This window comes from Carassius gibelio, chromosome B6 (genome assembly GCF_023724105.1).
Source record: "Carassius gibelio isolate Cgi1373 ecotype wild population from Czech Republic chromosome B6, carGib1.2-hapl.c, whole genome shotgun sequence".
In the NCBI taxonomy this organism is placed as follows: Eukaryota; Metazoa; Chordata; class Actinopteri; order Cypriniformes; family Cyprinidae; genus Carassius; species Carassius gibelio.
The window spans coordinates 25253406-25266814 of NC_068401.1; the positions used below are offsets into that span (position 1 = coordinate 25253406).

Consider the following 13409-nt stretch of genomic DNA (forward strand, 5'->3'; position numbering starts at 1 on the left):
TTTATTGAACTTATTTTTATGAATAGAAAGTTCAAATGAATGGCATTTATTTCAAATAGATCTTCTACTCACCCTCAAAGCATCCTTGGTATATGTGACTTTTGTTGGGGGTTTGGTGCCTTGCTTAAAAAACTTAATAATAAAACATCCCTCACATGGCTCCGGGAGGTGAGTAAATGCGCCCTGTATTGAATCCATCTGTTTGTGTAAGATAAATACCCAGATTTCAAACGTAATAAACACCTCGGGTGAGTAGAATATGGATGATTTAAAAAGTTTCATGCACCCTTGCTGGATAAAAGCATTATTAATTTTTTTCGAAAATAAAAAATAATAATCATCCGACCTCAAAACTTGAACAGCAGTATATAAAAATGTTATAGATTTGCAGAATTTTAGAATATCCTCTCTTTTCCATTTAATGACAGAAATGTGAACGGAACTTTTTTGTTTTTCTGTGAGAAAAAAGAAATGCTGGATGGATATTTCTAGATCTGTTCTAGATCCCTCACCTTCTGTGTTCTCTTCACAGGAACTTTTACTACATCACGCTGTTGCGAGACCCTGTGTCGCGTTACCTGAGCGAGTGGAAGCACGTGCAGCGCGGCGCCACGTGGAAGACAGCACTGCACATGTGTGACGGGCGTCCTCCCACTCCAGACGAGCTGCCGGCCTGCTACAGCAGTGAAGACTGGACCGGCGTGTCTCTGGAGGAGTTCATGAACTGTCCCTCGAACCTGGCCAACAACCGACAGACTCGCATGCTGGCTGATCTCAGCCTGGTGGGCTGCTACAACCTGTCCTCCATGAGTGAAGAGCGGCGCGCCGAGCTGCTCCTCAGCAGCGCCAAGCGCAACCTGCTTCGCATGGCGTTCTTCGGCCTAACTGAGTTCCAGCGCAAAACACAGTTCCTTTTTGAGAGGACGTTCGGCTTGCACTTCATCACCGCCTTCACTCAGATTAACGGGACGCGGGCGGCCGGGGTCACGGTTGGGACATCTACCCGGAGGCGCATAGAGGAGTTGAACGCTTTAGACATGCAGTTGTATGAATATGCGCGGGAGCTTTTCTCACAGCGCGTGCAGTACTGCCACCATCAGGAGCGGCAGGAGGAGAGAGAGAGGAAACGACAGCAACGCAGGAGAATGAAGGAACAGAAAGCTTCACAGATTCAACAACAGGAGGATGACGAACAAAAAGACTTGGAGCAGGAAAATATGGAGTTAACTGGGGTGACGGAGGACTACAGCAGTCAGGTGGTGCGGTGGTGATTCTGTGCTCTCTGGTTCCGTTCAGAATAACATACGACTCTTACTAACTTGATAGTATATAGTATGCATACTGTGCAGAATATGCAGTATACCTACTATCCACTTTAAACAGTTTTTTCCATTGAACCGTTTTGGGTTCCCCATTGAACCTTTTTAGTGAACAGTTCTTAAAATAACCATTTTTCCTTACTTTTAAGAATTTTCAATAATCTATTGAACCATTTCTACTATAAAGAACCTTTTATAGAATGGAAAGGTTCTATGGATGTTAAAGGTTTTTCATGGAACTTTGCATGTCAGTAAAGAACCTAAATGTGCATTCTAAAGAAGTTTCTGTATAGTGGTTATTGGATTTTGAAAATATTCTTCACACTACAAAAAAATGAAATATAAAAATATTTTAAGAAAAGGTTAAGTGAAAGGTTCTTTGAGGAAGCAAAAATGGTTCTTCTATTGCATCGCTATGAAAGCCTCCCTTTGGAACCTTTATTTTTAAGAGCACGCTGAAATGGAAGAACCGATTAGATGGAGCAAAACAAATGTGGATGTTTTTTTACTTGACAAATGTGGTGCAATGGCCAAATATGTCCATCTGATGCATGTTTACATAGCTCAGTCGTTTAAAAATAGCACAGATGGAGCACTAAAAAACACACAATGTGAATGGGCCCAAAGCAGTATGTGCTTCACCTTCACTTAAGTGAGCATCATCTACACATTTTTGGCACTGATATGTGCTTGTTTGTCACTCTAAAACTTTCTTAGACTATTTATTGCTGTCCTAGCCATGCATCATTATGTAGTTGCAGTTTAACCATGTAAAGATTAAATAGTCAGACAAATTCATTTTTGAAATGAGAGAGTTTATTTATGGAACAGGTTTAACATGGTTTTTCTAAAAAAAGTATGTATGGATGTCTTTCAAGTAATGTCTTTTTGCATATCAAATATGAAACAGTAGGCTTTATAGGGTTAGTATTTGTATTTAGCTTTGTTTCCACTACTCGAACACCCTTGAATTGCAACTTATTATTTGAGAACCACTGCAAGGAATGAGGTTATCAAACAGTGCAATGTGCTTAAGTTGACATTGCTTTCTCAGAGTCATCAATGAAACAGAAGTAAGATTAACTGTGATTTTCAGTTGGTATGCACAATATATCGGTACCATAACAGTTAGCAGATATTAAGGATTTTTGCTAAAAGGCTTCCTTCCACAGTTGCCATCCTTCACAAAACTTAATATCTACAACTGTTTTACCACAGCAAACTGTTTCAATACAAGCATTTCAGTCAAATGTAATTTATGCAATATTTCAAACCTTTTACCCATGGGAGAAAATCGACCCACCACAACAGTTGATTCTGTGGGAAATAATGGACATGTCCAAGAGAAAGAGGACGTATGGTCACCCTAATTTATGGTCAAACCAGTAACCGTTTCATCCCTAGTTTCCATTCACCACTATAGAAGTTTACCCAACTAATGAACCACAGAAATGTGAAAAAGGCTACTTAGCACTGTTCAATGCAGTAATTAACAAATCTCAAAATTAATCTACATTTCCGTACTGTGTTATGATGTTGTGATGCTTAAAGGTGCTGTATATGATTTTTTGTACTAAAACTGTACTAAAACCAAAAACGACCATGTTTACAGATATATAAGAAACATGAAAAGCAATGCTACAGCAAGTCATTCTACTTTGAAATGTGTGTTCCATGTCGGAATGTCTGTTTTTGTTTTGGTCTGTTTGATTCCACGCTCATCAGCTTACAGTGCAAGGCCTGTCTCCTTCAATGGTCAATTGCGCTCCTGCTGTGTGTCCTCAATCTGGCAACCTGCATTGAATGTCAGTCAAATCTGAGGAGGAGGCTCTCCAATATTTGGAATTAGCTGTCAGAATTACATACTGAACTTTCAAATTCACTTGTTGCATTAAAAAAAAGAAAGTCTTTGGTGTAATATTTATATAATTTAGGTAAAATACTATAGTGTTTTAATATCAGCCATAACATTAATATACTATTTGGCTTATTGGCTTATCAGTATAATAAGTTACAGAATTTCAATATCAGTCAAATATTAAATTTTAACATCTACTTATTCACTCATTTTGTTGTTGGTTTGCCAAAAGTTGCAACATTTTTGCACACAAACGACAAAATATAAATGTAGGTTTCCAGCTTAATAACTGTTATGTGACAGCAATGTAGCATACTACAGAAACATTTATCATGTGTGTACTGTGTCACTGACTTTTGTACTGCACAGGATTCAGGTAGTAAGCTATTATTCTATTCTGAACATAGCCTCAGTCTGTTTTCATTCATCTTCATCCTCTCTAACAGGTCTTCTCCTCTTGCGTCTGATGGTCAGTAAACCCAGGCTCATTTAAGACCATCATAAAAAAAACCTCTCTACCAGCAATTGTAATGTTTAAATCTATTCTGATGAAATTGAAAACGTGTTTCCCCCGCAGCATTATTTTCTGTTCTGCACGTCACAATATGGCTAGCTAAAGCAGTTGAAAGAAAGATGTCTTTCCTCACATGTGACCAAAAGATCATTAAACCGTTAAATCCAACTGTATTTCACAACCAATTCGTACGTATTTTACGAGGTGGCTTATTCGTACAAATTTGTACGACCTCACTCGTACGATTTTATACGATTTGTCTAAACCCCAGTGTCGGTTAGGTTTAGGGGCGGGGTTAGGTGTAGGTCATTCGTACAAATTCATACGACTTGTGCAACTCGTAAAATACGTACGATTTGGCAAAAATTGTATGAATTTGTACGAGTGTGGTCTTACGAATTCGTACAAATAAGTCACCTTGTAAAATATGTATGAATTGCCGTGAGACCGGGTTGGTTAAATCCCAATTCAGACATTAAATTATCCATATGATTTGTCATTAGAAACCCTTTGAAATAATAATACTTTTTAATAATTATTATATTAGTGCTACCAGTATTATTAAAAAACGGAATTGTAACTTATTTGTAAAATTTCAACTTTTAATTTAGTGCAATATTTTGCAATTGCAACATTTAAGTGCATTTTTCACTAACAACTGCAACAGGATTTATATGTATACATAAGTTACAATTGTGACCATCAACAATTTTACTGAATCTATGGCAACACCGAACAAACTTAAGTCATTATGAATTTATATATTAATACTAGACACCTTAAAGATAACGTGGACTAAAGATCTTTGTTTCTTTACTAGCTTCTCCTGGTGCACACAGGACATTAACTGCTCTGGTCATGTGACAATTTGCACTAACCATGTGAAACTGCACATAGTCTAATGTGATCGGTGAGATTAAATGGGTTAATGATTAGATTAAATACCACTATAATAGCCAATAAACTAATCTAAGAGGAGCAACAGCTGAATGTTATTCTAATGAAAACTGGTTTATCTCATTTTTATCTCAACTGTTGGTTTATCTCAACAGTTCTCTGTCTGTTCTTCTGTTTTGGAAAATATTAAAATAAGGGATGTGTACATACACTGGACACACGGTCCACTAGACCAGAAGGTCTGACTAGACCAATTTGTCTACTTGAATCTTTTTACGTTTGCTTGTTTTTCTCAGTTTGTAAAGTGTGTGAGATATTAAAAATGAAATGAATAGTATGAGAATGACGTTCGCATGGTCACAACTACAGGTGTAAATCGATTTGTTTTCCAAGTGTACTTATTGAGTCAAATAAATAAGTATTATATCTGAAAATAATTAGCACCTGTATATTTTGTTCCAAACATGATTATTTTATCAAAATGTCAAATGCATGCAGTTTTCATGCTTTTGTTTTTATTTAGAGAATGCATGGAATATTTGTACTTTCAAATCCTCATTTGTCACACCACAGGCCCATTTAAATTAGATATTGAATCTAGCAGCCATGTCAACCCAGGTTAGGTTCTCGATAGAATTGTCTGAACATTGTCAATACAGTGGTGTTTTAAGCAGCTATCTTGTCTGATTTTCATGCGGTTTCTCTTTAAACATTCCAGATGACAGAAACTCTCTCTCTCTGTGTGTGTGTGTGTGTGTGTGTGTGTGTCTGTGTCTGTGTGTGTGTGGACTGGCAAAGGGTCTGAGCATGCAGAATGTGTGGTCTCTGGTGAGCTGTATGTGGTCATGCTCAGACGAGCTGTTGAGCTGTTGTGAGCTTCCATTCTCACAGCTCTAATCTCCTGAAACCTTGAGAAATGGGCTCCCAAAATAGACCGCAGAAACAAGCTCTGAAACAAAATTAAGGCTGATGAAAGGAAAATTTAATTGTGAATGAGGAAATCCAACAGCTCTGTCAATTCAACAGCAGCGTGTGATATCTTTACTGTATGTAAATATATCTATAGCTTTAAAGGGATACTCCACCCCAAAATTAAAGGTGGTCATTATTCACGTACCCCCATGTCGTTCCAAACCCGTAAAAGCTTTGTTCATCTTCAGAACACAATTTAATATATTTTGGAAGAAAACCTGGAGGCTTGAGACTGTCCCATAGACTGCCAAGTAAATTACACTGTCAAGGCCCAGAAAAGTATGAAAGGATGCGCTGTTTCTACGTATATTTAGCTTTAATTTGAAAGAAAACAGCACATCCTTGTGGTGCGGCTGTTACAGAAGAGCACATGCAGCATACAGTGATATAGAGAGACACAGAGGAGACTGTTGACAAAGGAATTGCTGAATAAAATTGCTATTTTTGTTTTCTTCACTTACAAAAAGTATTCTCGTCACTTCATAATGTTACAGTTGAACCACTGATGACAGATGGAGTATTCTGACGATGCTTTTCATACTTTCCTTGACCTTCACACTGTTATTCAATTCAAGCCTCCCTGTTTTCATCCAAAATATCTTAAATTGTGTTCTGAAGATGAACAAATCTTTTACGTGTTTGGAACGACATGGGGGTAAGTGATTAATGACAAAATTAAAACTTTGGGGTGGAGTATCCCTTTAAGATTTGTTTCTGCTGGAAATACTGGAAAATGCAGAGCTAGATTAAAAGGGTTTCTATACTTAAAAGGGAGTCTATACTTTCTGCCGTAATAATCCATATGTTGTTCAAAAGTTGGGTAAAACTTTGAGGTGGAGTATCCCTTTAAGATTTGTTTCTGCTGGAAATACTGGAAAATGCAAAGCTAGATTAAAAGGGTTTCTATACTTAAAAGGGAGTCTATACTTTCTGCCGTAATAATCCATATGTTGTTCAAAAGTTGGGTAGGTGACATTATTATTATTATTATTTTTATTTTTTTTATTCTCTGCTCTTCTATGCTCAGCAAGGCTGCTTTTATTTGATTGAACATACAGTAAAAAAAAAGTAATAATAAAAATGTTTTGGTAAATAGAAATATAATGTAACATTTAAAATAACTGTTTTCTGTTTGAATATATTTTAAAATGTAATTTCATTTCATTTTGAAAACATAAAATTACCAGAACCTGTTAAAGACCAAAAAGACCTAGATATAACTGTAACAGTATCATAAAAATAGTCCATATGACTTGTGCTATATTTTGATGACACTGGAGAATCAGGATTTGAGTGTCACTTAACCGCTTCATCCACTTTAAAGACATGCTAGAACATTAAATAGCTTAGAAATGCCATTTTAGAGGGAACTTGCAGTAAAGAAGAGGATGTGCTCATGAATATGGACAGCAGGATGTGGCCCCTCTCCTGAGGTGACTGCAGCCCTCCACTGCCATTACTCAAAACCCTGTTCTCTGTGGAGAGAGCGATAGGTCCAGCTGCCCTGGGATTTTTCAGTAATGCTGCAGTGACCCATTCTTACTCAGAAACATTTGTTTTGTGTTAGGGGATTTATATAAGACTCCAATAAAAAAAGCACACATTGCTCAACTTGTAAATTTTTCAAACTCCCCAAACTTTTCTATACTGTCATTTATAAAAAAAAAATTACCAGTTAAAAAACCTGATTAGTGACTATATGTCTGCTTTTTTTTATTGTTAGAAAAACTGTAAACAAAATAAAAGAAAATACAAGAAAATACTATTTCAGGCTTTCTTTAGTCTATTTTCAGCATTTTCCACTTTTTCATTTTTAATTCAATACGCTACTTTAAAAGGTAATCGGTTAACTTAAACTATACAGACACACGTAAACACAAAATTAATTAGTTAAAATATATACAAATAAAAAACTGATTCAAAATATTAATAAAATCTATAATAGTGTCTTAATTACATTAAAATAACACTGGGTACTTGCAATTTCTTTGTAATTAGTGTGCAATTACCAATTTCTGGGTAAAATTGTTTCTAGCAATTGTATTTAATTCATAAAAATATCATACAAAATTTTTAATAAATACATGCAATATAAAAAGTGAAAATTTGTATCATGTTTGGATTGCTTTGGTATACAACAATTTAACACACTGCCCACTCATGCTAAGGGGCACACTCTTGATCTTGTTTGCTGCTCTGGTATAACACCTTTTAATTGTACCGTTTCTGATCTATCCATATCAGATCACTTTCTGGTGTCATTCTGTGCCAAACTGGCTATTTGTACGGTAAACCTGTGTTGAATATTAAGAACATTGATTTGCCTACTTTTGCTGATGAACTTGCCATCTTCTCAAGTAAATCTGATTTCTCTACTGTTGATGAACTAGTGAAATATTACGATGATGGACTGAACATGATTCTAGACGAATTTGCAACCTCAAATTGTTTCATTTGTACATTCAGCTCCTTGGTTTACACCTGAAGTGCGTAAACTTAAAACTAAAGGCCGTAGGTTAGAGCAGCTTTACGTCAAGTCTGGTCTTACTGTTCATAAAGAAATGTTTGCTGAACATATTCAAAATTATAAAAAAGCACTGACTAAAGCTAAATCCGATTACTACTCCAACGTAATTGGGGTTAGCAATGAGCAAAGCCTCTTTTCTTGGTGGTTAACAATATTCTGAAACCACCTGATTCTTTGCCATCTGATATGTATTCCAATGACCTATGTGGTCGCTTTTTGACTTTTTTTGCATCTAAGCTTGAAAATGTACATCAGCAATTACTTACTGGTATTCTTCTCAATGACTCCTGTCAGTCTATCACTCACACACCTCCCCACTCTGTTTTCTCTAACTTTTCTCTAACTATTTCAGAGATAGTGGGTCTGATAGGTGAATCTAAATCTTCGACACCCTCTACCAACTCCTTTAGTAAAAGCTTGTTTACCAGCCCTTTGCTGCTGATTACTAAAATTGTTCATGTTTCACTTGATTCTGGTTTTGTATCTCTATCTCTTAAATCTGCTATTATTACACCCATACTTAAGAAACCAGGAGGTGATCCTTTTCATTTTTAAAATTTTCATACAATTTCAAATTTACCATTTATCTCTAAGGTAGTTATTACACCCTTACTTAAGAAACCAGGAGGTGATCCTTTTCATTTAGAAAATTTTCATACAATTTCAAATTTACCATTTATCTCTAAGGTAGTTGAAAAGTGTATAGCAATTCAAATTCATGAACGTCTGTCCAATAATAATTTGTATGAAACATTCTAATCTAGTTTTTGTCCCCACCACAGCATTGAGACCGCTCTTGTTAGGTTAACCAATGATCTACTGTTTGCAGCTGATTCTGGGCTTTTAACTATACTTGTCCTTCTTGACTTGAGCGCTGCCTTTGATACTGTCTCACATAACATACTTACTGACAGATTAGTTTCCATAGGTATTACTGGCACTGCTCTGTCTTGGTTTAGGTCATATCTATCTGGACGCAGTCAGTGTATTCAATTAAAAGGTTTCAGTTCAAATACATGTAAAGTCACCACTGGTGTTCCCCAGGGTTCTGTTTTGGGCCCGCTTCTTTTCATTATATTTATGCTCCCTTTTGGTGATATTTTAAGGAAATATGGTATTAATTTGAATGTTATGCGGATGACACCCAACTTTACCTGTCTGCCAAACCCACCAGTTCTTTTCCTCCACCATCTTTGTCAAGCTGTTTAGCTGAAATTAAAGACTGGCTTTCAACAAACTTCTTGAAGGTAAATGGCAATAAAACGAAAGCCCTGCTTGTTGGCACTAGATCTGTTGTGTCTAAATCTAATCGTTTCTCTTTACACATTGACAATACTGCAATCTGTACTTCCTCTCAGGTTAAAAGTTTGGGTGTCATCATGGATGGTTCTCCAGCAATTGCACTGGCTTCCAGTAAAATATAGAGTTGAATTCAAAATCTTGCTATTCACTTATAAGGCACTTTATAATCTTGCACCACAATACCTTACTCAACTTCTCCAGGTTTACACTCCTTCACGTGCACTTAGATCTTCATATTCAATTTCTCTTGTGGTACCTCGGATTCAACTTACTACTATGGATGACAGATCTTTTAGTTATGTTGCCCCCCACCTATGGAACTCTCTTCCCCTCGATGTTCGCAATATCGAGTGCTTGTTGACTTTTAAAACGCGTCTTAATACATATCTTTTTATACAGGCTTTTTTATAACATGTTTTATTGAGACTTAAATGCACTTAATATGTATATGCTGTTTTTTTGTTGTGTGTTTTGTCCTATGCAGTGACCTGTATATTGCTTGTAAGGTGACCTTGGGTGTTCTGAAAGGCGCCATGAAATAAAATGCATTATTATTATTATATTATATAATTTTATATAGAAATACATAATAGACTATGTAAAACATATACAGAGTAATTTGACTTAAGTAATACGGCAAAAATGTGCATATACCATATTTATTTGTGCTGAAATTAATTTATATGCGATAACGACCCTGTTTTCCTGTCGTTTTCGGCAAAGGAGACGCATAAGGGGCAGCGATAAATACACTCCACCATGTGTGAGGAACAGAAAAACACCAGTCAGTTTGAGACAGTGTGTGGGAACAGCATGTCCAGACTGTCATCCTTACACACTTTGGCATTTTCCCCTGGCAAATCTATAAATGCCATTAATGAGCCTCACACTGACTTTTTGTGCTGTGACAGGCAGCAATCTATCCCGATGACTTATGCATTGTTCCGTTTGCTTCCAGCAACACCAGACACGGATCCCTAATTAATTTTTCACCTGCTAAGAAAGATGGAGGCAGAAGATATCACCTTTCCAGCTACAGAAGACTGAAATAGCCACCTAATTTACTCCCTCTCTGCTTTCCGCGGCACCATGTGGGAAGCTCGGGCGATTTTCTGAGTCAGAAGATGGTGAAACGTCAGGAAAGTTGGATGAACATGGCAAAAAAAGTGGGAAACTTTTCCTAACATTAATAGACAAGGCATAGAACAGTTTTGCATTTACATTACACCCAAAATGTGTAATGGTGTAAGGACCTTGCCGTGGCTTATTTGGGAAATGATTTAATCAATCATTTCCTAAATAAGCCAATGCAAGTTCCTTCTATTAAATCCCTGCTGAGTTCATTAGAAAGTCATGAAGACAAATCTAATGAGACAGGCCTTCAAAATATTGACTGGCACAATGCTTGTGGATCTGTGGTTTTTAAATAAACAACTCGTGCTCTCCTCTTTTGCGACATCTTAATGACTCCCGCAGGGCTGCGGTGTCGCTGGTTAGACTGCTCTGCTGATCCAGGAACAGTCTGAGGAAACAGGAACAGACTGCACTGGCCTCCCTGCCTGTCCGAATTAAAATCTCAATTCATCAGCATGCCTGCCTCACTTACTACCTCAAAATGACTGCATGTAACCAATACCTGCCAGTCTCACAGTGTGCAAACATAAATGCTATGTTGGGAATATGTTGAGCAGAAAACCACTAAATGACTGGCAAGACAGACTTACATAGAATTCTTGTAAAGTCAGAGATATGCTCAGTTATTTATTATTTGGATGTAATATGGTCATTACTTTTGTGGATATTATGTTTTGATATATTTAGCTGTTTCTGTGTGAGTGAGGTTTGTATATTGGGGTGGAATCAGAAGAGTTTAGCTGGAAATTGGTTCAGAATCAAATTGTGTCTCATGTGCATTGATTACATATTCATTTTAAGATACTATTTTCCTATAATTTATTCACATGGCTTTCTACACAAAATTAGATCAGTAATTTTTTTTCTTTGCAAATCTTGTGTTTGTTCCCTATTCTGTGAAATTAAAAAACGCACATTTTTTCAGACACCTGCTCAGCGAGGCAGTTTGTCACGGTGTAACTATGCAACATTTCAGTCTTGAATTACATACTTGTGCAATCATCCATTAATCTAGGATACTTCTCTTTTTTAAAAAATATTGGCAATATAAACTTAAAATAATTTGTACATATTCTAGCTATCAACCTAGCAGCATTTCAGCACCGTGGACAGCTCAAAACAAAAGACCTGTGTTGTTAGGACAAAAAGTAGCTGTCTCTGAAGACTAAACTAGCACTAAACAACCTCAACAGTTTTGAGTTTACAGGAGGTTTAGAAGATTACAAATGCCACAGCAGACAAGGTGAGCTGCCAGAAGGTGAGAATGAATCCCTATAAATCATTATCGGTGAGAAACACATTGGGGTTTTCCTTTCCTGAGGGAATTCTTCAAAGAGAAACCTCTTCACTGAGTACAGGCACACATTCATGAGGCAGAGCGTTCTGGAGTGTATCTTTGAGAATGAAAAAGCTTGTTATGTTGGCCTTGTCTCACTAACTTCAGCAGACAACCGCACATCAAAGACTGCAAATGCTCAATTACCGAGGAAACACTGGGAGTTACAAAAATTTTCAGATATTCCAACCTAAGGTGTTTTCTCTATGTGAACCTTGATAATTTCTAGTTCCGTTTTTAATAATATACAATAAGAAAGTGGCACTGTAATACTCCAATATATTGTACAAGATTCTATCCTTTTGAGTTTATGGGATGAGATACTCAGAAACGATTCATTCAAGATTACTCCAGTCTTATTTGATTGAAATAATTTATTATGCAAATCAAACTCCATCTACAGACACCACTCAGGACCAATAACATTTTAGACATGATGTTAATGGCTTTAGAGTCTCAGGAATCCAGATGCAATTTTCTTTATTTATATTTAATTTTTTGCTCTTCATGTCAAACTGATGTGTTATGATGCCTCTAGGAGAAAATGTTAATAACAATACTAATTCTTCAGAGAGTTAAAAACACAAGTAAAAACATTGTTTTTAAGAGAAGATCAGTGCAATAAAACTGTCTTATAAAATGTTATTTACTTGAAGGTAAGACTCACATGCAGAATGGACATGAAATAAAAACTGAGAAGGACAGACAGACTATTTCTCATTTCTGACAGCAGCAGAAGCTCCACAACTTTTCTTCTCATCGTCTTCAGGTCACTCGCCTCACACACAGACAGAGAAAAGCTGTTCAAAAAGAGCCTCAAAGTCACAGAAGTCTCAAAGTCATCATTTGTGTCCTGTGTGTGAGGACGTGTAAGCGAGTGTCAGCATCAATATGATCTGGACGGATCTGGATAATATTTCTCTCATCAGTGCTGTGAGGCACAGCAGGTCATTCAGTGTCCGTCTGCACATCTCGTTTTATTTCATGTACGCCGACGTGTTGTGGGACATTTCTGGACCATTGCTTACATTCATCTTAATGAAATATCGACTGCTGTTGTCACATGGATATTAAAAACCTCATATTCATCATGACTCACTCTGAGACGTGAAGGATGAAAGTTTCAGATTTATACAGTGACACGTTTAAGAACAGATTAAGTGCTGAGGAAATAAAAAGGTTTCTGTTAAACTAGAGGTTAGTTTTGTTTGTGTTTCTTCTTTTCTTGCTGGAAGAGACCAAAGTCACCCTTAATAAGACACATGTGTGTGTGTGTGTGTGTGTGTGGCTGTCAGAGCACACAGGTGAACTGTGATGTGGTTACTGAAGCTTTTCTTTCCTCCAAAGATAGCTGCTTCACTACAAACAGCACCTTTGCAAAGAAAGGTTGTATGTGTTTCTGCATGACTTCTTGTCATCTTAACCAGCTTTAAGGAACTTTGAATTTCAGTAAAGGGTCTCAGAAGCCTCATAATAGAATAAGAATGATGTTTGTCTTGATCGCTGAGATGAGCCATGAAAGAATAAAAGATCAGACTTTATCTGTGTGC

At 36.7% G+C, this 13409-nt stretch overlaps 1 protein-coding gene across 1 annotated transcript in view; it reads left to right on the forward strand.

Annotated features, from left to right (window-relative positions):
• LOC127959660 (heparan-sulfate 6-O-sulfotransferase 3-B-like) overlaps positions 1-5037 on the forward strand; it is a 29619-nt gene extending 24582 nt beyond the window's left edge. The window contains exon 2 of the mRNA XM_052558958.1: positions 533-5037. Coding sequence (XP_052414918.1) covers positions 533-1271 — 739 coding nt within the window. The 3' untranslated portion in view covers positions 1272-5037. The remainder of the gene's footprint in view (positions 1-532) is intronic.
• The last annotated feature ends 8372 nt before the right edge of the window (positions 5038-13409 follow it).